Source organism: Kryptolebias marmoratus, linkage group LG4 (assembly GCF_001649575.2).
Source record: "Kryptolebias marmoratus isolate JLee-2015 linkage group LG4, ASM164957v2, whole genome shotgun sequence".
Classification (NCBI taxonomy): domain Eukaryota; kingdom Metazoa; phylum Chordata; class Actinopteri; order Cyprinodontiformes; family Rivulidae; genus Kryptolebias; species Kryptolebias marmoratus.
In genome coordinates this window covers 10,226,636-10,253,947 of record NC_051433.1, presented here as the reverse complement: position 1 = coordinate 10,253,947, position 27,312 = coordinate 10,226,636, and the positions used below count along the sequence as shown (strand labels likewise).

The 27,312-nt window shown below is 39.9% G+C and overlaps 1 protein-coding gene across 1 annotated transcript; it reads right to left on the bottom strand.

Moving 5' to 3' along the window:
• Positions 1-221: 221 nt before the first annotated feature.
• megf6b (multiple EGF-like-domains 6b) lies at positions 222-24,842 on the bottom strand. The gene is made up of 34 exons (XM_017408732.3): positions 23,744-24,842; positions 20,515-20,637; positions 17,996-18,121; positions 17,142-17,264; positions 16,580-16,702; positions 16,334-16,471; positions 14,389-14,511; positions 14,135-14,257; positions 13,491-13,661; positions 12,877-13,008; positions 12,654-12,782; positions 12,426-12,554; positions 12,149-12,283; positions 11,543-11,677; positions 11,335-11,460; positions 10,178-10,309; positions 9,686-9,814; positions 9,480-9,611; positions 8,660-8,788; positions 8,446-8,574; positions 8,022-8,150; positions 7,813-7,941; positions 6,527-6,655; positions 6,254-6,382; positions 5,773-5,901; positions 5,515-5,646; positions 5,299-5,427; positions 5,088-5,216; positions 4,747-4,875; positions 4,471-4,599; positions 3,167-3,295; positions 2,947-3,075; positions 1,878-2,006; positions 222-1,613 (listed from the first exon to the last, which is right to left on the bottom strand). The coding sequence occupies exons 1-34, from the start codon at positions 23,901-23,903 to the stop codon at positions 1,474-1,476; spliced, it is 4,467 nt and encodes a 1,488-aa protein (XP_017264221.1). The 5' UTR covers positions 23,904-24,842; the 3' UTR covers positions 222-1,473.
• Positions 24,843-27,312: the final 2,470 nt, after the last annotated feature.

The window sequence follows — 27,312 nt, the reverse complement described above, 5'->3', positions numbered from 1 at the left end:
ACTCCTTATTTATCTCTGAAATATTTTTCCCACAACCTAAACGAAAAGAGAAATCAAACACTCCCCAATGTTTTGCTTGTTTCTGTGCTAAAGCTCAAAGTAAAAGAAGGGTCTCTGCTGCCTCTGATATCTTCTGACATGCTGCTTGGTAGATTGGGATTTTGGGGGTTCTGTCCCCAGGTTTATGTAAAACTAATTGAGGACATTTGAGTCTAATGTTGGAGTGGTATCAGTCTTCTCATCTGGTGAAAAAAATTTTTAAAAGCCTGGTTCAGAAAGCGTCTCTTCTCCTTTAAATCGTGCATTTTTGTGAGCTCTTCAGCATTATTTCCGAGTGTGCTGACCTGCTTCTTGAAAAGGTCGACGCACATTTAAGAAATAACTTTGTTTGAGGCCTCAGTGTGTGTGTTTGTGTTTGTGTGCCCTCAGGTGTGCGGGGGAAATTAATGCTTTAAAGAGGTCCTAGTTTCATCGTGTTCCCTGTCCTGATGTAAAAAGATCCACAGGCGGATGGCGCTTAGGTCACACAGAGAATATATTTTTATGTTTTAGCCTTTAATGCCATAGAGAGAGTTATTTTTTTCATCATGCTGCATTTTCTTGTCAGTAATGTATCCACTTTAAGACTGACAACAAAAAAAAACTTTTTTTGTGTTGCGATGCATTACGATGAATGCTGGAATGCAGCGTTGTACTAAAATCACTCTTGAAGACGACTTGGGGAGAGCCTGGTATCTTCTGTACATTTGTACATATTTCTGGTTGTGATCACCTCTGCCTTTTCTCATTTCAGTTGAAATTTGTTTTTGCAGGCGTTGCTCTCTGCACTGTGCTTGAATCTGAAACTTAGACAGGATGTACAGCTTCGATCTTTGATGAAAGTGGAATAATGATAAAAAAATAAGAATGGAAAACCAAGCCTCGACTCGTCTGTCTTTATTTCTGTTGTTTAGAGGGTTTGTCAGTTTAAAAAAAAAAAAAAACCTTTTTAAGTCATGATGTGTTCACCTGTAAACATCCATATGAAATATAAATACGAAGCAATTTATACACAAACTCTACTCCAATAAAAATACTGAGGTGCACATGAATGCTAACTGTGTCATCTTGTGTTAAAAGTTAAATTCCAGTTTTTAAGCAACAGGAACTTGATCTTTACAGTAACGCACCATTAGACCGAGGGTCATACTTCATGTCGAAGACTCAAAAATAACTTCAAAATAGTGAAATGTACTTTCTAAAACAGCCTCGGTGCCAGAGGCTGCAGCAGATTCAGTAATTTGTCTTTGAGCTGTCAGAGGGTTTATATACAGTACCTGCAAAAAGATACAATAAAAGCAACCACAGTCTCTCGACTCTGTTGTCTGGATGTAGAAATATTCTTCTCTCGAAGATCCAGTTTGGGTCTGTCTTTACTGCTGCAGTTCTCATCAGAGAGTCTGTTTTTGTTAGTCCTCCAGCCGCTGCTTCCTGTCAGACGCTTTCATTCACTTTGGTCTGTTCAGTAAAAACCTGCTTGTCCGCGTCCGTTTTAGTTTTCCGTCTAGATGGAGCGGTTTTAACAAACTGCGAGTCCCTCTCGCTGCTCCCGTGGGCGTAGCGCGGGGGTCCCCCTGAGGAAAAGGCACACAAAGACCCGTGAGTCCAGCTCAGCAAACGCTCGCATTCGATCAGAGCTGAAACGGCAGCAGCGAACGGTGCAGCGTCTGCAGATCTGCCCCTCAGATGGTAACTGAGCACTGTCAGCACTTAAACTACTTATTTACTCTCCTTTCACACAGTCAGCAGGAATTTCGCCTTAGTTCTGACTCACCTGCTGTTTGTTTGAATGTAGCCACGAGGTTGTGTGTGTGTGTGTGTGTTAGTCACCACTGTACCTTCCTGACAGGAGAGTCCGATCCAGCTGTGAGGGCAGAGACAGCGGCCGCTGCGTTCGTTGCACTGCGCCCCATTCTCGCACTCGCAGGTCTCCGTGCAGTCCGGCCCGTAACGATCAGCTCTGCAGTCTGACACAGAACACACACGAGCGGGTCAATACAAAAGCACGGAGGTGGCATTTAAACCGCAGGTCGATCGATGACTTCGTCAGCTGGCGCATTCAACTTTTTACAAGCTCGGCTTGCTTGGTCCGAAAAGTTTTCTGGTTTTGATCAAAGTTTGGCTTCAAACTTCCCCTGCACTTCTAATAAAAAAATGGATGCTTTGATAAAAGTTTTATCTGAAAAAACAGTCAAAAACTAAAGATTGGAACAGCTGTGCCAGTGTTTTCCTATTCTGAAGTTGTTATCTGAAAAACAAGTTGGCCGTTTTGTTTTTAGATAAGACTTTGACAGTGAGTTTGTTTCATTTGATCCCCTTAGTTTTCAGCTGTAACAACCTCTGTTAAGACTGTTCCATAAGGCATAGATGCTAAACATTTTGTTTACTAGATCAGAAAATATCTTATTCAGCTGAGATGCAGGGTTGGATAACTTCTATTTCCTGCTACAAGGCAGCAGCTGCTCGAAAATAAACGTAACAGCTGAAGACATCAGGCTGCCTCCGATCGCCTTGTGACATTTTCAGTTTCAATTAGATGTCAAGACACCACATATGCAAGCTGATGTCCAATAACCGTGACAGGAAAACATTTAATTTGCTGCTTTTTTAAAGAAGAAGAAGAAAAAACATCCACTTCATTAAAAAGGAATTAGCTTTTATGATAATGATAATTAAATTCTCATTTAAAGTAAAAAAGCTATTTCAACGTAGGTGTTATCTACATATAGTTAGATATACTCCAAACTTTTAGTCAAGAGCATCTTTACAACAGTCTTCTATTTTTTTTTGGAAGCTACAGAAATTTATTAAGTTTAGCGAAAAATGTTATTAAAGCAAAAAATGCCCTCCCCTTTTTTTTTTTTCTTTGTCAATACGTGCTGTTAGGTTTGAAGGAGTGTTTATTACCGATGTCACATCTGGGTCCAGTCTTCCCCGAGGGGCAGAGGCATCTTCCAGTCCTGGAGTCACACGGAGCGCCGTCTTCACAGTCACACACCTTGGAGCAGGCCTCACCGTACCGTCCCTGCTCACACACTGAGGGGACGAAAAAGGGTATATGAAGACAAAACGTAGCTCCTCCTGTTATTCCATCCTTTTCTTGTGAGGATAAACAGCTGTGACTGACCTCTGTGACATCGGGCTCCGTGATATCCTGGAGGACAGATGCACTGACCCGACACGGGGTGACAGGAGGCGCCATTCGTGCAGTCGCACTGCAGCCGACACAGTGGGCCGTGGAAACCAGGAGGGCAGGCTGATGGGAAGGATGCTCAAATGTAAACTTCAACATTATGATGTTCCTTCGTAATTAATAAAACAACTAAAAACTGAGTTTAAACACAAACGTTCCTCTGTTCTGGCAAGAGCTGGATAGTAACCCTCAATGTTTGTTTTTTGTGTCCTGCAACTCAGTCTAGATATAAAATATACAGGTTCCCTTATCAAATAATGGTTCAAAAATAAATAAATCAGATTTTCAAGGCAACACTTGCGACATTGTGAAGAGAAAAACATCATATTTGGGGTTACACAGTGGGTGAAACTGATGTGTATGAAATAAAATAGATACACTATATTTAAATCATCCAAAGTACAAGTCAAATGACGACTTATGCATTCGTTTTTGACTAAAAAAAGTACGACTTAAGTCATTCAAAACTTTAAATTCAGTTCAAAACAAAAACAAATCCAGCACAATAAAAATCCTCTGTTTAGGCAGACGTCTGACTAAATATTTCATATGGAAGATTTTGAAATATGTCTTTTGCTTGATCAAAAGCATTTTGTAGAGGATATATATATAAAAACGTTTGGTGTAGACATAGTTTTTTTGTTAATTTTTTTGTTGCCATTTATATCATCACAATAATCAAAAAAGATGATTTTTACTGTGTTAAAAGTCAAGTGTTTGCCTCAGATATTTTATTAAATGCTAAAACCATCCCCAAAGCAGTTTGGCTGTGTAGGTTTGAATAAAACAAACTAAAAACACTGAGTTTAACATTAAATTACCATTTTAAAATGGGTAACTATGATACTATCACAGGAAACAATAAATCTCTACCTTCAGTTGAGGATCAGTTTTTACGCTCCACTTCCATCCTTCCAGTTCTTTTGTTTTAACTTTACTTTATGCGAAACTAAAACATGTAGTCACCAAACAATAAAAATGATTCATATCTGTACATGATGAGTATTGCAGCAGCAGGATGTCGGAGCTGTGTTCACGTGCATGTTGCTCAGAGAACACGTCAGCCACTGCAGTCATGTGACTCGTTGTCTACAATGAGCTAACGGCAGGATGTATTGGTGCAGACGTGAGATTGAGTAATTGTTTTTGATCCTAAACTGGATTTGTAGCTGACAAAAACACACCGGTTTATCCCTTTGGACACTTCCATCCTTTCCTTGTGTGTACTGGGGTCTCACCATGTTCACACAGATGTCCATAGTAGCCCGGACCGCACTGACACGTCCCCGTCACGCTGTCACAGGAGCCGTTATTTTGACAGCGACATCTCAGCTGACAGTCGGCACCAAATCGGCCCACAGGACACTCTGGGAAACAAAACCAATAAAAAGAAAAGGCAAAAACATCAACCTCCTAACTTTACGCTTTAACATTTAGACTCAGCACTCACTCTACATTGGATTTCATATCTTCCATTGATTAGATTCAGTAATGTAAAAAAAAAAATGTTGCACCTGTGTTGCAGCGTTCTCCAGTCCAGCCCAGACCACAGGTGCAGTTACCGCTTTCAGAGTCACACAATCCTCCATTACTGCAATTACAGCGTTGGTTGCAATCTGACCCGAACCAGCCTGGGGGGCAACCTGAGGGCAAACGCACACATTTTCCAAATTAAGTCAAAAGAAAACAGCTACTCAGGTGAACATCATGATGATGAAACAAAGTCAATGCAAAAAGACAAAATTAAGGTTTAAGGTGTCTCTAAACATGCAAATATAGATTATTTTCTTCTTTCTAAAGGGTTCTTTGGCTTTCAGTATACAGCTGAAACATGCCATTTATAATGACAGCTCACCTTGTCCACAGTCATCTCCTCTGCGTCCCGGGATGCACACACATCGACCGGTGATCGGCTCGTTTTGGGCTCCATCTCCACACAGAGCCACTTGGGTGCAGTCGACTCCGTATCGCCCGGCTGGACATGCTGCCATCACAGAGACACACTTGTTGCTTCATTCAGTCATTCATTTATACAATAAATGTGACAAAGTTTGAGACAGGCTCACAGATGTTGCAGCGAGGGCCGATAAATCCCGCTGGACATTCACAGGCTCCGGTCGAAGGAACACACCTCCCTCCGTTTTCACACTCACACTCTCGTTCACAGTCGGGACCGTATCGACCCTCTTCACAGACTGAAAACAGAGTTACTCAGTTTCATTCACTCTATAATTCACCTTTTTATTGTAGCCTTCAAGTATGATCTGCCTGTTTCATCATACTTTGGTCACATTTGTGGCCGTGGAAACCTGGAGCGCAGTAACATGATCCGGACACTGGGTGGCAGAGCTGGTTCGTCTCTGAACACTGGCACACCTGGTTACAGTTTCGCCCAAATGTTCCTGGGATACAAGCTGACAAGAGAGAAATTCACCTGTGCAATGTGCTCGAGCTGCCTTTTGCTTTCTGTTGTTGTAACACTAAGGAAGCTGCTTCTTAATCCAAAGTGAATGAACACAACTTGGTGCTGCAGGACTTACTCTGTTCACAGCCGTTGCCAGTGAATCCGGGAGGACAGCCACACTCTCCGGAGATGTGGTGGCAGGATGTGCCCTGTGCACAGCTGCAGCGCTGCATGCAACGCTCCCCAAATGTACCCGGTAAACATGCTGGGAGAAAAAGAACAAAAACTTTTTCACATTTTCCTTTTCCAACCTAAATGCAGAATTCTACATAACCTAAATGCAGAATTCTATCTAGCTTTATTCTGACAATAACTGCAGAGGTCAGACTTTTCACCTGATACTTTTGACTTTAAAGCTTTTTTTAAAAGTGTGTCAATTTGTATAGGCAGTTTTTATAGATACATACAACAACCATAAAGTTTCTATAAAATTTCTGAATATTTTGTTTTCTTACAATTTCTGAAAAGTGGGTCATGCATGTCATACGGTTTAATAAAATGTACTTCTGTCTCAGAGACTAAATCATAAAACTTCCTCATCAGCAGTAGGTTTGTACCTTTGTCGCACACTTTCCCCCTCCACCCTGGCGGGCACTGGCACTCTCCAGTCACATGATGACAGGAAACCCCGCGCACGCACTGACACCGCTCCTCGCAGCCAACGCCAAACAGTCCCGCTTCACACGCTACTCACAGGAAGGTGCCGATTAGAAGGTATGATTAACAAAAATACACCGAATCACCATCATGTCTGCATAGTTTCCACAGTGCAGCTGTTCACGGGACGTCAACAGTTCCTCAGCGGCGTCGCCTCAGACTCACTGACCCACCTTTCTCACAGCGCTCTCCTAACCAGCCGGCGCTGCAGCTGCAGCGTCCTGTCTGTCTGTCACACTGGCCGCCGTTTTCACATTCACACTGCTGCTGGCAGTCCACCCCAAAATGATCCACTGCACACTCTGTGGAAACATCCAGACACACAGAAGTGTAAGAAAATGAACACGGAAATATTTTTATGTGGAGTGTATGGAAGGGAAACTTGCTCTAACTTTTTTTGATGAGGAAACCTTTATTTAATCAAACCGTAATGATTCTGGTTATTTGGGAGTGAATAATAATCCCTTTCCTCCCAACACTTCATAACGGAACCATCTTGGTTTTTAAACACAGTGGCCACAGACTTTAAAGAGTAAAGACACTTCTAGAGGCTTCCTGGTCATGAGGCGGTGGGATCTGGTGCCGCTTGATGGAGAAAGGTTGTAACAGCAGTGTGGAAGTCTGAGCTCAGAGGGAGAAGTGGCTGGACTCTCATCACGGGCTCAACTTCTGCAGAGCAGACTCAGCTGCGGAGCAGAAACGCTGCCAACAAATAAACCAGACTTCAGGCGAATACCAATAAGCTCAGGCAGCAAATTCAACTCTGACTGATGCATTTCCTGAGAACAGTAAAAACTTCAGCGTTCAGGTGATGTTTTTCGTCTCCTTTTCTCTCCAGAATTACCACAGTCATTATGGCTTCCCAAAATCAGAGATCTGTGTGTTTTAACTGGATGGTTTTTGGAACAAGACGAAAAATTCAAAACCACAGATTTATCCCAAATTACAGTACTCTGTTAAATATATTCCTCAGCTGGCTGGCTGGTTGATCCTACGGTTAGCTCAGCCATAAATTTAGTTTTGTTGGTACAAATAACTAAACTTATGGCTAAATAACACAATGAAAAGTCATATAAACAGTAGGATGTTATTGAGTTTTTAGTGAAGTTTCATTAAAAGACTGAAGGAATGCAGTAAAATTAGAGCAGCAACATTCATCACAGCTTAGACGGATTTCTGCAGTTGGGCATGAATGTTGGCTTTCCCGCACAATGAGAGATTGTTACAAAAAAGGGGATCATTATTTTTTTACTTTCAACTTCAAATAAAATGGTTTACACAAAGTGGGTAAACCTCATTAGATTTGTTAGCATTTCTCCGGATTTCAGCAATTAGTTGGCCAAGTAGAATGTTATTACAAATGAAGGCCAAGAACAAAAATAGAGGATAATTTGTAATAAATCATCATTATTTCTTAATCCATCCAAACACAGAGAAGTGTTAACATGCTGAGTCTTACCAAGTTCACAGGCTGTGCCCATCCATCCTTTGGCACATGTACATTTTCCGTCCGTTTTGTTACAGGTGGCTCCGTTCTGGCACAAGCAGCGCTGCTGACAGTCCGCTCCGTAAAATCCAGCGGAGCATTCTGGGAAAAGAAACAGAGAGGACTCCATTTCGTGACTTTTTCTTTACCTGACCTCTTTGTCTCTGGCTGTGTGAACTCACCCTCTGTGCAGCTGGGTCCGGTCCAGCCTGGTGTGCACACACACTGCCCGGTGGCCGGGTGGCAGATGCCGCCGTTCTGACAGCTACAGGTTTGGTTACATCCCTTCCCATAGAAACCAGCCGGGCATGCTGCCAGGAAGATAGGCAAACAATATCATTACCTCCTGATGAACTCTGCAGATCAAAAGTGAAAATTCCAGGGTTTGGGAAGTAATACACGCCTCAGCATGGGGAACGTCAAACTGGGACGTTCTCATATATGACTGGGCTGGGCTTTCCCAAATATCGCCAAAAGTTTTTTTTTGTTTTTTTTTTTTTGGACAAGTCTTTGTTCAAAAATGTTCTCATGGATGCAAAGCTGCAACACAGACAAGCTTAGCCTCTGATGGCTCCTGTTTTCAAATCACCTGCACCGGTCACTCACTCAGGTTGCAGAATGAGCCGATCCAGCCGGCAGGACAGGAACAAACACCACTAGTGTGATCGCAGCTCCCGCCATTCAGACACAAACACTTCTCCTGGCAGTCCAGACCATAGAAACCCTGAGGACATCCTGAAGCACAAACAAGTGTCAACGCCCCCCTTCAGTGCGTGTTAGACAGGAGAGTTGGGCTTCACGGTCGAGGAGCTTCTCTTACGCTTTTCACAGAAGGTGCCCGTCCATCCCACCTGACACGTACAAGCTCCACTCACATGGTCACACAGCACTTCGTTTTCACACTGACACCGATGGCGGCAGCCAAGACCAAACATACCTGCTGGGCACTCTGTGGGGAAATCAAACACACAGCAGCATAACCATAAAATATCACTAATATATGGTGTACAGAAAACGATCTGAAATTAAAGAACTAGCATTCCTCAAGTGTCTAAAAAGATGGAAGTTCAAACAAAATTGCTGGAAACTTCTAACTTAAATAGATACTCACTGTGATGTGCAGACTGAATACTGATAGTTTGATATAAAATAAGGTAATTATTACATGCAAGATGTGTTTCTTTTTTTGTTTGGTGCAACTAAATTCACTATATCCTAAAATAATCATTATTTTCACTGGACTTCGCCCATAAAATTCTCGCATTTTGCAAAATTAGTCAAAATACAGGGAGATAAGTATTTAAACAGGAACAAATATTGTTTCATTTTTCCACTTTACAACAAATCTTGTTTTAAAAAAAGCTATCAAGATGTGACTGACTTTTTAGGTGTAACTGAAGGTGTTTTAGTTCTGTAGATCATTTCTGAATCACATTAAAGTGTAGAGTTGCCTTAATTAAACTAACATTGACAGCTAACCTTGTAAGATCCTGTACACTTGGACTCACTTTCGAAATGGTGTTTCAATCTTTAATCCATACTGTGAGGGGAATCGTTAAGATCTTGCAATATTATTTGCTAAATTAACACTAGACAGAATTAACTGTTATTGGATGTATCACTAAAAATAAAACACGTACTCTGATGGCAGCGTGTTCCAGTAAAACCAGCCTCACAGTTGCACCGGCCCGTCACAGCGTCGCAGCTGCCGTCTCCATTTCTGCAGTCGCAGGTTTCTGCACAGTCAGCTCCCCAGAGTCCTGCATCGCAGGCTGCAACGCAAAGTGTGTCAGAAAACAACATGAGGATTTTAAAAGCTCAGACCTGCGGCGATTGGTCCTGATACCTTTCTTGCAGTTGTGTCCAGTCCAGCCGGGAGTACAGCTACACCTCCCACTCACTGGGTCACAGCGAGCGTTGTTTTCACAAACACATTTCATCTGGCATCTTTGGCCGAAACGTCCGCTCGGGCATGCTGCACAGGGGAAAGAAAACATTCCCAACATCAGAATTAATCTACTGTAACTAACTCCATCAGATTACATGTGAAACAGCAAGTTCCCACAACAGTTTCTGCACTGCCACTGGAAGCCAGCGGTTGGTTAAAATGAATCAGAGCTGCTCTTCCCAGGAAAAAAAAAACATCTGAGGTGGCTGAAAGATTTTCTGTAATGACTCTGGAGAAAATTGTCTTCGTCTTCTCGCATGCTGCATCATTTCACATCCAACCTGCACCTCCTCAATATTCCACAGTGCTGCCGTCCTCCTCTGGTGGACTGTTTAATGCATGTTGCTATGGAAACCGTCTCCTAAAAGAAGGCACGCTGCTGTTACTCACAGTTTTGACAGAGTCTTCCTATAAATCCTGGTGGGCAGCTACATGACCCGTTGTGCTTATTACACTCGCCTCCATTCTCACAAACTGGACAGGTTTGTTTGCAGCCGGGACCCCAGAAACCCTCCGGACACACTGTCAAACATAAATCATGATTATTTTTTCCTGCAAAGCTGTGCTCATCTTGAATATTTATCGCCCGACGCTTGTGTGTGTGTGTTTGTGCGTATGTGTTTGTTTGTCTGTACAGTCAGCGAAATATCTCATGAATCACTGGACAAATTTTAATGAAACTTTCAGAAAGTAATCTTTAGATCGACATCTACAACTGATTCGAATTTTGAGTCAGTCGGATACAATATGGCCGCCACAGCAAAGCGATCTCAGCAAACACAAAAATGGCTAAAACTAAAATTTGGTGTGGCAGAAGCTGTGACTAATTCCCAAATTATCCTCTGAGCACTAAATGATTGTGCAAGATTTGTGTTTAAAACGTTATCATTAACTATTGGAGTCAACTCTGTCTGTTTGTGAGCAAAATATCTCGTAAACCAATAAACAGATTTCAGTAAAACTCTTAGAAAGTATTTAGTTACCTTAGAAAACCCAAAAATGGCTATGACTAAGATTTTTACCCAAGATTTAGTGTGATAGGAGCTGAATATCAATCCCAACCCATCTTTGTTTACAACTTCGGCAAAAATTGGTTGGAGTCAATCCTGTTTGTCTGCTAGCAAAATATTTCCTGAATTATTGGACAGAATTCAGTAAAACTTTTCTGAAAGTAATCAATGGGTGTAAATCTCCAACTAATTAACTTTTAAAGTCAACCCAATTCAAGATGGCTGCCACAGATAATTGTCTTTAGCCTACACAAAAATGGCTGAAAAGATTGAATTTAAATTTGGCATAATAGCAGCTGAGAGTCCTTCACAAAAATTTCTCAAAGCACTAACAGATCATGGAGGTTATAGCATGAGATCTCTCATAATGTTGTTTTTTTCTCTTTTTTTTTAAGGTTTGACCAAAATGACTACAGCTGTCATTTCTCAACATAAAATAATCTCAGTCTAAAACTCCAGCGTGAAAGGCAACGGGCAATATGCATTCCTTCAAGAAATGCTAGGCTTGTTTTTTTAAATAAATGTGTCCTCACTCACAGTTCTCACAGTGCTGTCCAAATGTCCCAGCTGGACACCTGCACTGTCCCGTCACTTTGTCACACGGGGCTCCGGTGCAGTTACAAGGATGGACGCAGCCTGCTCCAAACCTTCCCTCAGGACACTCTGACACAAACAGGATGGATTTATTTCAACGCAGTATGAAAATATAATAAATCAAATATCTCCACTTCCTATGGTCGTATACCTCGTTCACATTTCTCGCCGTGATAGCCAGGAGGACATTTCTGTTGGCACGCTCCAGTCACGTGATCGCAGGACACTCCCGGAGGACAGGAACACTTCTTCTCACAGCTGAACCCATAAGTTCCTGGTTTACATTCTGGACACAGAACCGAGCCCTGGATCAGTTTATTCAGTACAAAATGCTGTCAAACAAGGGAGAAATAAAAAACTACCCTGCTTGTCTCATTCCAGGAAGTATCAAATATAGAGTTTCTCTTTGGGTCTACACAGTGTTTAAGACAGTACTCATCTGTCTGACTCATTCTGTAAACATAAAGACTCAGTTTTAGGGACAGTTTTTCTTTTTCAAACCATTTGTTGGATTGTTTAGGTGCTTTGGAAGCTGCATGTTTAATGTCAAAGTGAGAAAAAGTGTGTTTTTAAGTGCTTATGTAGCATTTCAGAACCAGAAATCTAACATCTATTCACGATTAGCAAGGTTTGCACAGGAGATGGAAGAACCAACTATTTCCCTTGTTTTCTTTCTTTGTGACATGTTATTGTGTGTTTTCAGTGTTGTTTCTTGCATGACCTCTGGTCGAGTTTTGTTGTTTGACTGACATCTTACCTTCCTTGCAGGTGTTGCCCTGGTAACCAGGTTTACAGATGCAGGTCCCGTGGTGGCGGTGACATTCCTTAGTGTTTTTCTGGTCACACTGACACTCCTGAGAGCATCCGGCTCCAAAGGTCCACTTAGGACAGGCTAAAGAGTTTTTAAAATGGGAAAATGAGACATTGATGATTTTATTTAAAGTGTTTTTTAGCTTGACCTTGACAAACTGCGACTTGTGACGTAAAAAGCTTCAGGTAAAAAGGTTAAAAAGCTGGGAAACAGTTGGACTCACGGAGGTGACAGAAGCGTCCATAAAGTCCAGGATCACACAGACAGGCTCCATACGTCCGGTGGCAGCGGCCATTATTGGCACAATTACATTTTTTGTTGCACTGCTTCCCATAGAAGCCCTTAGGGCAGCCTGGACACAAAATACACATTTCAGATTGTATTTAAGTTCTCTGTAACAGAAAGTACAGGACAACACAAAGTCTTGTCTGGAATAAGTGGAGTAGCTCACCGTCCTGGCACAAATCTCCACTCACACCTGGAGGGCAGCGGCAGCTTCCATTGACCGGATCACAGCTGGCACCGTTTTTACACTTACAGGCGAAGGAGCAGTTTTTACCGAAATACCCGTCAGGACATGCTGTGATAGAGAAGTCACATTTAAGATTTGTAACTCACACAGTCTGGATTCAAATTAACAAACAGGTGTTTGTGTGTGACTGATGAAAACTCACACTGGTTGCAGATGATTCCCGTCCATCCTTCAGAGCAAACACAGCCGCTTCTCCAAACGTTGCACATCCCGCCATTCGTGCAGTCGTCACAGGTTAGACTGCAGTCGCTGCCAAAAGTGTCATCTAAGCACACTGAAAACGACAGAATATTCAATGTGACCCTTTAAATAATAAAAAAAAAAATTGCATTTCTTTTTATGTGTTTTCCAATTATAATGCTTTGTCACAACACATTTTTGTACACAACCTTAAACACATTCATATTTAGTTCGACAGAAATCCCTCCTCACTGCCATGTTGTACATTTGAATGTGCTGAAATCAGATGTATAAATAAGTTGGATAAGTGTCGACAAAAAATAGTAAAGCCTCCCTGCTTCAACCAGCTGCCAGGCCTCATAAACTTCAGCATTCCTGCCAGTGAAACTGTGGTGGTTTATTGCTTTGTAGCAACAGTCTGAGAGCATGAAGCAAAGTAATTAACCCCCACAGTGTGGTCTGCTGCTGCCCTTGCTAAATGAGTCTGTCTGAAACTTTAACAAGAGCCAGGTAATCAGATACAGGTTTCCTCCTAATGATAATGAGTCAATACTAACAGCAGGAGGGGAAACTCACCAAATTTCTCTGCCAGGCTGCTCTCAGCCCTCAGCTCCCCCTCGTCATCTTCGTAGTCATCATAACGCTCCAGAGGTTGGCCGTAATCCTGCAGCAAGGTGAGCTGGGGGTGAATAAGAGGCAGCTCGATGGTTCCTCCACTGGAGAAGGCCTCAATCGCGCCTTCAAGAGCTGCAAATGAGGAAATAAAACTGTGCACTTATAAGGAAATTACACAAAATGTGGAAATAATTATGTTTTGCATATCTGTACACTTTCATAAAAACAAATTAAAACAACACTACTGTTGTTTTTTTTAGACAAGTTTTAAATTAATTGGTCTACAGTTTGTGGCTCTCATAGACAAAGATCATGATTTGTATAAAAAACTAGGTGGGCGAATCTGTTCTGTGAGAGAGAGAGAAAAATAAATGCAGTCAGCATGTTTGTTGGATCACAGAAAAAAGTTTTGTTTTCTCTACATCTACATCTGGACATTTCTCCCCCTTAGCCTTGTTTCTTTCCTTATTTTCTAACCACTATTCCCGTCTTTAGGTTTTAAATGACTAAGCACACAGGATTTTCTATTCCAGCTCAACATATTGTCAGGTTTCTGGTGCAATTCCTCCTTGTTGGATCTCCTTAACACGGTTGCTGATACTTACGGATGCAGGAGCGCCGGTCCTCGTCCAGTCGGAAACCCCGACGACAGAAACACTGGAAGGAGCCGGCAGTATTCTGACAGGTGTGTTCACAGCCACCATTAGAAGCCAGACACTCATCTACATCTAAACACAGACAGCGCAGAGTCAAAAAGCCTTTGCTGCATCAGGAGGTGAAGCTGCCCTTTAACAAAGACTACACTGTGATTAACCAACCTAGAAAGTGAAAGAGACTGTGAAAATGTGGTTCATCATACCATCACAGCTGCATCCATCTGAGTTGAGTCTGTGTCCTGCTGAGCAGTAGCATTCGTAACCTCCGGGGTAGTTGGTGCAGTCCTGCTCACAACAGGAGCTCTGTTCTCCGCACTCATCAACATCTGCCAAAAACAACAAGCAGGAAGACAAAAAACTGTGACCTAATGTGGAGATACGCTCTACTGAGCACTAAAAAAAAATCTTTTTATGAGACAATATAAAGTGTGCTGATTTAACAACCAATTAAGGCTAAAGTTGCAACTAAATAAAATAATTTTAGCCCTGAACTTTTACTTCTGACCCTAAAAATCTTGGTTCAGTAAATGCTCACTTGTTCTCAAACTCAATAATAAGGAACAATTTGGGTTTGTTTCTTTTGGGGGTTTTTTTATTTGATTTTGGGATGGTGTTTCACTAGATGAACTTAAGAGAAAAAAAAACTCCAAGAAGGTAGAGACAAAGAAAATGTGATTTTAACACTTTCTAAATTATTTTAAAATCATTTTTATGCTCAGTTGCTAATGTCCTAAGTACAGGTATTTGAAATAAATCTAGCCGAAAACAACACTGCAGCACAAATGAACAATAACGAAAAATAAATAAAAGTGTTCATATTTAGCTGAAACTCATTCAGTAGGATGAACTTTAGGGATATCTTGGAAAATGGAAACTAGAACTACTTCTAACATTTAGAACTAGTCATCAAGGAGACATTTATTGCAGGATCTTTTAAAATCCACAAACTAACCTACTACGAGAGGAAATAATGGTGTAGATACATACAAGTACACTAAATTGTGTTTTACTTTGATAGCATTCACATAAAAATAGATCATTTTTACATCATATCCTGGCCTTTTCATTTTCCACGACCTACCTGTTGCCATATTTTCTCAGACTGTGCTGCTGAGTTTTGCATAGTTAACTTTCTCCTTGTTTATTTGGATGAAAAATACCAATTTACTGTCAGAATTTTCACAATATAACAAGCTTGATATATAAACTTGATCAATTAGTTTGCTATCACAAAAACCAAAAGAGCTTCTTCTAATAGAAATCAATAATGTGACGGCACTGTGCGAAGATGTCGCTTTGATAAATGCAGAAAATTACTAAAAGGGAAAATGTCAGAAGGTAAAATGAACAGGCTTCATCTCTTTAATAGTTACATCTGTCATCAGAGTTTATTGAAATATTGCTGGCTGAAGCAGAGAAGCAGAGAAATGGAAGTTGTGATTTTAGCCCAACATATTGTCTGTTCTAACAACTTTAATGCCACAAAAACAACAGTCATGGCTTCTTAAAAAGGCAAAAATTGATGCACAATCTAAACAAAATTGACATCTATATTTGAGTTTCTCATAAATAACAACTCAACCCCAGAAAAAGTGTAATTTCTTTATTAACTGTTTAACTGATCTCCTTTTAAAAAAGTAAACTGCAGAGTTTATTAAAGATAATATACATTAAAGAACAGAGGGTTGTTTGAGTGTCTTCAAACTGAATAAAGGACAAACTTGCAGATTAGTTTTGCAGCTTTTAATTTATTATTTTAACACTACATTGACTTTATCTACATCTTCTGATCCTTTGATGAAGAGTCGCTTGATAACATTGTAATGTCAAAAAGTTTGTTCTATTTGTAAAATGAAAAGATGCAAAAATAACCACTCAGTTCATTCTGTTTGTTTCAGCATATATTTAAAAAACTAATATCAATTTAAAGACAATAATATACATTAAATCAAGTCAGTTTGTAGAATATTTTTTAAAACATGAAATCTGATGAAAAAAATGAAAGCTGAAAACAAAACCCAGGGACCAACTTCCTCCTCCATTACATAAAAAAGCTGATAAATTATTAAAATTACTGCTGCAAATAATTGGAAAGTTGCTGTGAATAAATGCTGATTTCGTCAGTGTGAATGTACTGCAGCCTCTCACCAACACAGGTTTTGAGGTCATCATCCAGCTGGTAACCACGGTTACAGCTGCAAACGGGCCCGCTGCTCGAATGGTGGCAGTGGTTCGAACATCCGCCATTGTTGGTCTCACAGCTATTCACGATCTCCATCTCAATTCCTTAAGTTCACAGTAAGATCAGAAAGTGTGTGTGATAAAATATGTTCTGTCAGCCAAGTATGAGGTTTTACGCATGCAATAACATTTCAGGCGGGGATTTAAACTGACTGTAACACTGTTTTCCATCAGATCCCAGCTCATAGGCAGCGTTGCAGACGCAAGAGTAAGAACCCAGAGTGTTGTGGCAGCCGTGAGCACAGTTGGCTTCTTCTGTCTCACACTCATCAATGTCTGAGGGAATATAAATTTTAAAAAAGGCATAAAGTATAATGCATGTGGTCTGCAACGGTTCAATAACATCTGAAATATGGTTATCACAAATCAAATGTGCCTAAAAGCTATTTGTGTACCTGCACAGTGCTAGCTGATCCTAACCACACACTGACTACAGGGTTATCCAACTTTTTTAATTTACAAGGTTATAGTTTTTATTATTTCAGGTCATGACGTTTTTTTGTATTTTGCTTTTGCAAAACAGATCTTGTAAATTTGAGCAGATGGAACTATTTTTAAAGAGGACTCATTCAGCAGCTGTTTTAAAGCCTTTAACTGGATCGTTAAATTGTCAAATTTCCATGTTTTCTTTTGTCTCTCAGCACTGAACTTTTACTTCAAGCTGCTGCTTATGTCCCTCTGATAATACTCAAAGTGTGATTAGTGGTGAATCTACCTTCACAGGTTTTCCCATCTTCAGCCAGCTTAAAGCCAACCTCGCAGCCACACTGAGCCTTTCCTCCAACGACCCGACACTGATGCATACAGCCTCCGTTCTGATCCGCGCACGAGTTCTGCACTGTAACACAAAAAAGGCTCACACACTCGTCTACACAAGTGCACATCATTCAGTGGAAACACTTCAGGCACAGCAGAAATCTGCAAAGCCCAAGTGTTCTACATCTTAATGTACAGCATGTAGAGAGCTTTAAATCTCCCCATGTTTCACCTCTATCTTTCCCACTCTCTCTCTCTCGCTCTATGCATAGCTTGGTGCACATTTAACTTGTGCAAGCCTGTCTGGCGTCTGCAATGAGAGCCTTCAGCTCTGCAAAAATTAGAGGAAACGGTTTCCGAGCCAACAATTACAAAGTAAAAGCATTTGAAAGACAGTCATTTAAAAGACAGCACAAAATGTATAATTTCCCCATCTTTGGAGAACCGTACTTGAATGCACAACTTCGGAAATTGGAGAGATTAAAAAGATGCAAGAACATGAGTACACTAATTTAGAAAAAAAAAACAAGAATCACCATAGCTCATTCCAACTTGATGTCTTATCCTCTGAGTGATGGCTAATCGTGTTCCAGCTCAGACATCCTGAGAGATAATTATAATTGGCAGCAGAAGCACCCAGTGTTTTTGTTTAATGTTTTGATCAAATCTTTAGTCACACCTTTCTGATCTTATAAAGTTCTGTTTAACTGACTCTCTTTCTTTCCTCACTGAGACATCCAATTTCTGTTTTTCCTCCTTGTCTTCTGTTTTCTGTTGATGTTCATTAAAGACTTTGGAAACATGGGAACTCACGTTTACAGTGCTTGCCATCCTCTGCCAGCACGTAATTTGGCTTGCAGCGGCAGCGAAAATGAGAAGCAGACTGCTGCACGCAATAGTGTTCACATCCCCCGTTTCTGATGGCACATGTATGGACAGCTGAAAATGCAAAAGAAAGAAAAAAAGGGGGGGAAACTGTAACAAAATGCCAAGGTTTTTAAGATGCAAAGTCAGAGAGAATAAAAAGAGGAAACTTGAAAAAACAAATCGGGATCATGTCTTCTAAAGAGACTAAATTGAAAGAGGCCATAGCGGATATTCCCACAGATACTAAGAGAATACCTCAGACAATTGTTATGCTTAGAACCATTAGTGATCCATCACAATGAAAGGCCAGAATTAACAGAGACGTGTGATTGACAGGGCGTCTACAGTGGATGCACACTCGCACACTCGTACACTGATGAGGCTGAGTGCAGCGTGAGCTCAGGGGTCTTCCTGGCCTGACTTTCTCTCCTCTTTGAAGCAACAGATGGATCTTTTTAGTAAAAAAATAACAGGTAGAAGCCAAACAAAGACTGTGTTATTCATACTCAGAAGCTGGAGTCAAGATTCATCCATCTCAAGTACACGTCAAACCACAGAGAGCTTTCCAGCTCAAATATTATGCAGCGACACGCTAAGTGTGTGGGATACAGCTGACCTGAACAAGGCAGCTCAGGAGACATGCAGAGCTGAGACTGAATATATTTAAGGACATCAGACTTGGTATATTTGTTACAAAGTAGAAAAGCTAGGGGGAAAAAAAAAAAACATTCTCTTGTATAAACAGCATGATTTCAGAACTCAAACTGGTGGCGCCTCACATGAGCCTCACCTGCAGTCACTTAATATGTGCATTTTTAATATTGGTGCAATCTGTTATTTCTTTATCCAACAGCTGTCACACAAAAGCCTCCCAGGGACTGTCGGGTCCCTGCAAACTCTATTCTATAAAAAAGTAACAATGAATCCAAGAATAACATCATATTCTACACTGTAAATGTCATTCAGGACACTCAGCATACACTCCTGATCAGAGAAGCCAGCGCCACGTTTATACACTTTTTATTCCATTAGCTGTTCCTGAAAAATCCCAAGCTAATACATCTGCTGAGACAGGATCAACATAAAGGTACTGAGTTATCACTTACACTGAAGGCTGAATTTACATAAACAATTTTTTTTCTACTTTTTCATAGCAGAAATAAAGTATTTCTACAATATGAAGTCAGTGAATCTATTTTTTCGAGATTTCTAAATGCAAAAAGTAGAACATCATACCGAATACTGTGTTATGAATTATTGTTCAACTTAATAACCTGTTCCTTAGATTGATATACAAAGTTCACTCTATGTCTGATAGGGAGCAATAAATGGCTGTTCTGTTTTATTGTGTCATATAATTTGAATGTCCTCTGAGTAGTTAACTCAAACACCAAAATGTGGACCTAAAAAATCCAGGATTTTACCAAAGGCGATGGGAAGAAATCCACCTGGGTCATTACTCACTTCTCATATGGAATCATTATTATAAAAAAATCATCTGGTTTGCTTCATGATATGAACCTCATCAGTTTTTACAATATTTATACAAAAATTATTTTAGCAGAACAGACATTTTAACTAAGATTAATACACTTTAGGATACATTTAATCAAATAAAAAATGTGCAATTTGGTGCTAGACAAGTGCACCGTGCTCTGATTGGTCACATTGTTCTGCATTAGTCATGTTTATACTAATAAATACTAATAATACATTTTACTGGATTCAACATTTATAATCACTCTTTGAGTGTAGAGAAGCTTCTGGCCCTTTTAATACGTGTTTTAAGAAATAAAAACAAAATTACTCACAAAACCTTTTTGAAGGGTTTAAGGGGGGACATTTTTACATGTAGGCTTAGCTACATATAGCTCATAAACCAAATGACAATATGAGAAAAAAAAAAATGATTAGTTGTTGCAATCTTAAAAAGGATGCATGTTTGAGTTGATACAATCACAACTGGAGAGAACTCTTTACCAAACCATAACACTTCCTTTCACCATTAAAGTGGATGTCACAACAGTTATCAATGTGGTTCACACGAGTAAAAAGACTTGGCCATGAAAAAAAAATGTTGATTTATTTCTGCAAAATAATCACACAATAATACCCGAGTGTACTTTAAAAACCCTCCAAAACAGTGTTTCATTGTTTATGAGAGTTTTAAGAAGCAAGGTTACATTTCAAAGAGCCGCTGAATGGCTTCCTATTGAGGCTTAATTGGATTAAATGAGGGACTTAACCACAAATTATACTATTACCACATTGCAGTTGATGTAACTTGAGCTGATTTGACATTTTTCTTCCATCCTGTGTTTCTAGGCAGTGCGAGCAGTCATTTTACTGATATTTATTTACCTACAGGAACAACACTGTTTTGTGTTTCTGCCATTCTCTTTCTCCATATGGTTACCAGCTTATATAAAAGGAATCATTGCCACAAAGCTGAGAGTTTTACTCACGGAGGCAGGTGCGTCCGTCCACGTGAAGACGAGAGGCAGGGAGGCATTCGCAGAAGTAGGAGCCCCTGGTGTTGATACATCTGTGCTGGCAGCCTCCGTTGTGGACCTGGCATTCATCAATATCTGGGAAGAAGGACGCAAACAGAAAGAGCAGGAAAAGACGTGAGTGCAATTTGACAAAACCTAGTCTTAAGTAAAAAATTAAGCCCAAATGAACTGCCAAGCTGTGAGTATTTTAATAACGTAGGCTTTAGGATAAAGATGTACCCCTGGCAGAGAGGAGATGATGGATGAGAAGGGGCGGGTGGTGTCTTGCAAGTACACTGCAGCTCAAACAAACATTGGCCCCATATGGGAACAACTACTGAATACTTAAAACCAAATTTAAATTCTTGCCGCTCTTGTCAGAGCCCCCTGAGCGAGCAAACTTATGGAAACTTGAATCGAAGGATGCAAAACATAGACATTCTTCCACGCCGAGGGTGTCGAGCATAAACAAATAAGGGAAGCAGGCTCTTTATCTGAGAAAGTCATGGTAAACGAAACTTGACGCCCTCACCGTGTGACCAGATTTCTAATCAAACAAACCACGTTCCTAGACAGTGCACAATTCAGGGGTCAGAGACTAATACATTGTTTGAGAGCTCTGCAGCGGACCCCCTGTGAGAGCTGAACTGATTTATGAAGCTTGTCTCTGTTTGAACTTTGAGTTCAAGATAATTAGGACATTAAGTCAAACCTGTTCAACTTCACGCTGGTGACAAGTCCCCTATTTGCTTCGGAGCTGCAGAAATGATCACTGTGGATGTAATGGCTGCAATAAATGATGTGATGCATTAAAAAACAGTGAGTAAGAAAATGCTTTAGCTGTTGGTTGATGTCTGTAAAAACAGCTAACACTTCATAAAAGCCTGTTAGGCGGTCTGGTGTGATGCGCGTCGGGCAGAACAGTCCTGACCTCAGGCAGCTTCTGTCAGCAGGAAACTATTTCAAGAATTCATTGAAAGCCCAGTGTAAAAAAAGGAAGAAAGGTGAAATAAAAGTTCAATCACCAAGCTGATGCTAATCAGCTCAATTATTTCTTTCTTTTACTTAAGAAAAAAGAAATTGTTTGTTTTTTTGAATGGAAATCTTTGACATACCAGATGCCTCACCGCAGACCAAATATATTTTTCCTTCTTCAGCCACTGATTTTTAAAAAAATGACAAACAGTTAAATTAAAACAAACTGCATAAAGAATGTTTATATTGTGAGATACAACAACAGGCCAAAGACTTGAGGGCTCAAAGACAAACTATATAAGAGTGGATTCATTACTTCAATTCAACATGTTTCACTGAATAATCCTAATGGTTATGGCAGTAAAGGCAATCTTTTATATGGTTCATAGAGAGACAAAAATGGACACGAGAGTCTTTAAAACACAGCAAGAAAACTTTTATCACTGTGGGATGGAGGCATCACTGCATCTGCTTGTACTTTAAACATCACCACCTGAAGGTTTTCATGCATATGTGACTTGATATTTTGACATAAATCAGGTCTGAGCGAGGCCCAATCCCTGTCACCTTGATATTATTGCAGAAAATGTAGGGCTGTAACATAAAATGTTTATGGGAATATGATACAAAAAGGGAACAAAAATGCACCTAATAATAAAAAGGTCAGCATAAAGGGACTAAATCGAGATTCATAACGACTCATGTAAAGCCTCTGGCTAAACTTCTCTGTAATACCCAACAGCATCTTAAAATATAATGTTTGGAGCAGAAACAGACTGCTAAACTTTCCTCCTTTTGGTCTATTTGCTGCCAAACTTCAGCTTCCCTTCATCCAGGAAAGCTGGCAGGAGCCACCCATTCAGTTTTTCCATCAATGGAGCGTGCCGGTTTTTGGTTTGGTTTTCCATGTAATGAGAACAGCTCTGCGGAGCTGCCGTTCCTCTGCCGGCTGCAGCTCGGAGTCAGCAGATCCCCTCCAACTTAGTTTAGTTTCCACATCCAGAACACGATCTCTGCCAAACTTGAGCCAAAACCTCAGCAGCCACTGGCTTTTATGCCGAGTCCATTAATGCTCTGCCCAAAGCCCAGAGTCGACTCCAAGGAAAAAAAATATTGCATGTCAGTTTACAAGTGTTTATTGTGTACAGTAGTTGTTTCAGAAAAGTCTTGACTTTTCTCCAAAAATCACATTTAAGACCAGACAGAAAAACAGCAATATAGTAATAACTATGAAAATAGAAATTTCTGGGAAAATTCAGAGTGAATGTTACGTGCTGAGGGACTTTGCTGAAATCTGCTGAGGAATCTGAAACTGAATTGATAAAGCTAAAAGAATCATTTCTCATTCACCCATTTACACATACTCCTTTCAGTTATATATTTTTACACACTATATTATGCACTTTTTATATTCTTACTCGTACACCAATGATCATGTCAGTGGGCTGTAAGGGCACAGTGTCTTTACACTTCAGCGTGCTGCAGAGACCAGGGATCAAAGCTCAGTCCCTCCAAATGGAAGACGACCATCTGGCCAAGCTGCCCCCATCCTCTCCCCCAGTTAAAAACAAAGCTAAAAAAAGCAGCAAAAGGTTAGGTAAAAGCTAAAAGTAGCAAAAGACAAGCTAAAGTAGCAAGTATCAAACTGTTCGCTAAAAGTATCTAGAAGCTAAAAGTTGCAAAAGGTTGACTAAAAGCTAAATGTAGCAAAAAGCTACAGATAAGTAGAGACAAAACTAGAGCAAATATGCTTTAGTAGATTTCAAGGAGAACAATTTTTTGTATGAAAGAGCTCTCAGAGCATCTTCCTGGTGAAAATATTAGTAAATGAAGTTGAATATTTTGAAAAGTATAAAACTTGTAGCACTCATTTCCTGAAAGAGCTGAACATTTCGATAAATTAATGGCTAAAAAGGCATAAAGTACACAGAAAGACAAAATGTCTGGAAAAACAAACAAACAAAACAAAACAGGAAACCAATAATGTGAAAGCTGAATCAGCATTCACACAATAAATATAAAACATGTTTCATTGTGCAGGTTTTTCTGTGAGCATTGTAACCTTGCCAAGCAGAAAAATAAATATTTATAAGACCACAGAAATAATCACAAACATATCTTAATATATTTTTGCTCACTCATTTTGTCCTAAGAGGCAAATAATTTAGAGTCTAACAGCAGGTTCACGCTGTAAATCACTGAGTTTGGTTGTAAAATGATCACTTACCTGTTGCCAGGTAGCCAAAGTTGTATCCATGGTATCCATGGTAACAGTAGGGCCTGTAGCAAGTCCGTCTATAGTAGTTGTATGGGTAGTTTGGAGCCAGACATACTGTTACTTTAATGACCACCAGAAAGACAATCCACCATCCTGATGCCAAAGCCATACCTTGAATGTGGCTTCTCACAAAATGTTCAAAACTGGAGTTTTATTATCCAAGACCTACTTATATGAATGACTTATTCTCCAGTGAAGATTTCCAGGCTGGAATATTATGTTAAGTACTCCTTATTCCCTCTGCCTCCCTCCTTCCATCTCCTCCGTTTCACCCTCCCATCTAACAAAACTCCATTAAAGATCCTCCTCTTTCTTTTTCTGCTGTCTTCACACTTGACTCCAACTCCCAACTTCACCTCCCTCTCTCTCAAGTTCTGTATAAACTACAAATAAATAATAATTTTCCATTTCGCCAGCAGACAGTGAGTGATTTCTTTCGTTTACTGATTTATGACATTTCATTACCAGGCTTTTCTAATTTATAGTTTCTTCAAAGAATACCGTGTGATTCAAGGTGAGGATTTATTTGGGCACAGACCTACAGAACAAAAAATGAACAGACCAAAGAATGTGCTGTCTGTAGTCTTTTTTTGATATTGACATGGATTTTTAAAAAAAATTAAAAAAAACGGCCACTAAAGAAATGCCAAATTCAATGAGTGCCAGAAGTCAAATACAGTATTTTTAATCCAAACATCTGAGAAAGGAATGATCCTTAAAGGGAAAAAAAGTCTATTCGGGAGCTTAGCACTCTGCTCTCACATCTCGTGCCAAGTCATACAAACAGAGCAACAGGATTACAGCAGCACTTTAAAGAACTTATAAAACTGCAAAAAAACATGTTCTTGTTCAGCAACCCTTCATTGATTTGAAGAGAAATGGCCTGAAGAGAAATGTCCCATAGAGACCTCTGCAGTATGAAATGACTGAGCTTAACTTTTAGAACTTTTCTGTTTTGTTTTGTTTTATAACGTAGCTCAGACCAGAAAAAAATTATAGTTCTTGTGACATCACATCGTACACTCGCAACCCTGCTCACGAAAAAAAAAAACAAAAAAAAAAAACCAGATCCTAAGAAATTGAAATAATGTGACAATGATACCAACTGGGTGGAATAAAAGCTGTCTGCTCAAATACAAATGATAAACAGCCAAGAGTGTCAGCTTACTGGAATCGAAAGAAAAAAAGTAATAAAAAGAGTCAAAGAGAAAAAGCTGAAAAGATATTTTTCCTTGAATATCAGTCTTTTCAGCAGCTACCATCATCCTGGGGTTTATAACAGAAACTATGAGTTGATTTTGTTACAAATCATTGTTGTGACACGTGCCAGATGCTGGCAGAGCTTCGTGCTTCACAGCCTGAGCTGTAAAGTCTGTTCGACGTGACGGCGACATGTTGACACTGCTGCTCTGCCCCTCAGTCAAACAGCTGCTGCTGCTTTGATTGGCGTGTCAGTGCTTAAAGTCAAAGCAAATTAATACCTAAAAAAGAAACTTTGCTCGGGTTCCCAAAGGTTTTTGAGATTTTTTTTTTTTTTTTATTTGCTCAGAACAAAAACTGTGTTTGCTCAGCTTTTTGTCCGCCAAATGTCAACATCCCACAGTAAAATCTCACATTGGAAACATATCCTAACGACAGGATTCCTCAAAGTGTGACGTGGTTTTGTAAAGTCATCTTTACCGTTAACTAAATGAATGTTGGCTCTAATAAGAGGCTTAAACAAAAAGCAGATCACTTTCTGCAGATGAGGCAACACACCTGCATCTGAAGACGTAAACATCTACAGCACTTCGTACTCCTGCCAGGTAAAGACAATTAAAACATTATTTCTGCAGGTAGCCCTTTTCCTCTAATATACACACACCAGTGGCAAAGGGCAGACGGCTATGAAAGCCAGCTGTAACAACGTTCACATCACCTCTCCAAATAATCAAGTCTCAGATCAGATCTCTCAGCTATACAGGCTTCCTATGCCGTTTCCATTTTGAAATTCCACACTTTTCCTCGCTATAAAATTTATGAATTTTTTTGGCCACTTTTCACGTCAAACCATCTGTCAATTCACTGCAAATGTTTATACAGTGGTTTTATTATCTGTGCGTTTCAAACACCATGAAAAACTACAAACTGTGCACAAAAAGGACAAGAAAAAAAACCCACTTAACTTTTTTTTAGTAGGTTATGGTTGCAATTCCAGCATTAGTCTTCTATAAAAAAAATATGTTCATTTGGTGAAACTGAGTTCCTCTTTTATTCGATGTGGTCTTATTGGAAATAGTTTGGGGCTCATGGTCTTGTTTAAAGACATCAACATAAAGAGAGCTTTGGATTGGAAACCTTATTATAAATCAAACAATTTTATCACCCAAAGTCCACCTAAAGATCACGTAAAGCTGTATGAAGCTGCACGTGTCTGGGTTCTCAGTCAAAAACTCAAGAACTGAGATATTGATAGATAAAAACTAAATTGAAAGCTCGATGTAGTAAATGAACCAGAAGTGAACATCATAATGAGTATGTCCATCTTTTATATACAATTAATGTGAGAAATACTCAGAAGACAACATGGAACAATGTCGGGAAACACAAACGATTTCCCAATCTTTGTTTCTTTTCTCCATATTTGTCCAGACCTGGGAGATACTAAAACCAAATCCCATCCTTTTTCAGACTGCGTTGGATCCCTGGCTAGACTCTCCTTCAGGGTTGGCTGCTGCACAGAGGAATCATCACTGATTAAATCAATCACCCGCCTGAGATTCCACAATCAGAGACACTGACGAGACTAAAATAAATCTCATGGGAAAAATCTCAGGAAAAATTTGCTGAGATGAAATTTGTTTCAGTGCACAAATTGAAATTATCTGAAGCTTCATTATTATTATTTTTTTCCATGTTTATCGAATGAGGGGCCAAAATTTTCCATAGGGGACTTCTAACCATGAGCAAATACAATAATTACAAAAGGAAACCCTAACAAAATACATTACCTTTACTTTATCAACACAACCAGTTGTGATTCAGATTTGTCATGTGTGAACTTTGGTTTTGTTAGGTTTCGAGGTTTAAAAAAGCTGCTAAATTAAAAATGTGAGAGTTAAACAACAGACCTTGACACGTTTTGCTGTCCTCATTCAGTTTCTGTCCGGCAGGACACCTGCAGTAAAAACTCCCGATGATGTTACAGCAGAGACCCTCGCAGCCGCCGTTGGTTTCTTCACATTCGTTCACATCTGTTGGGGAAAAACGCAAAGTTTACCTCACATTAAAGCTATATTGACAAGGAAGGCTAACTGAAAGTCTGTGTTGGTTTAAACAGCACTTAGTTACACCAAATCAGATTAAAAGATTATGAATTTAGTGCAGAAATACAGAAAATGTGCAGCACTTTCTCCTTTGTCTCTTAAATCTATAAACTTCATCAGTCAAAAACCACACATAATGACTCAAATCAGACATGTGCTAACAGTCCAGCTGTTTTGTGCACACAGATACATTTCCTGCATTTATATTTTAAT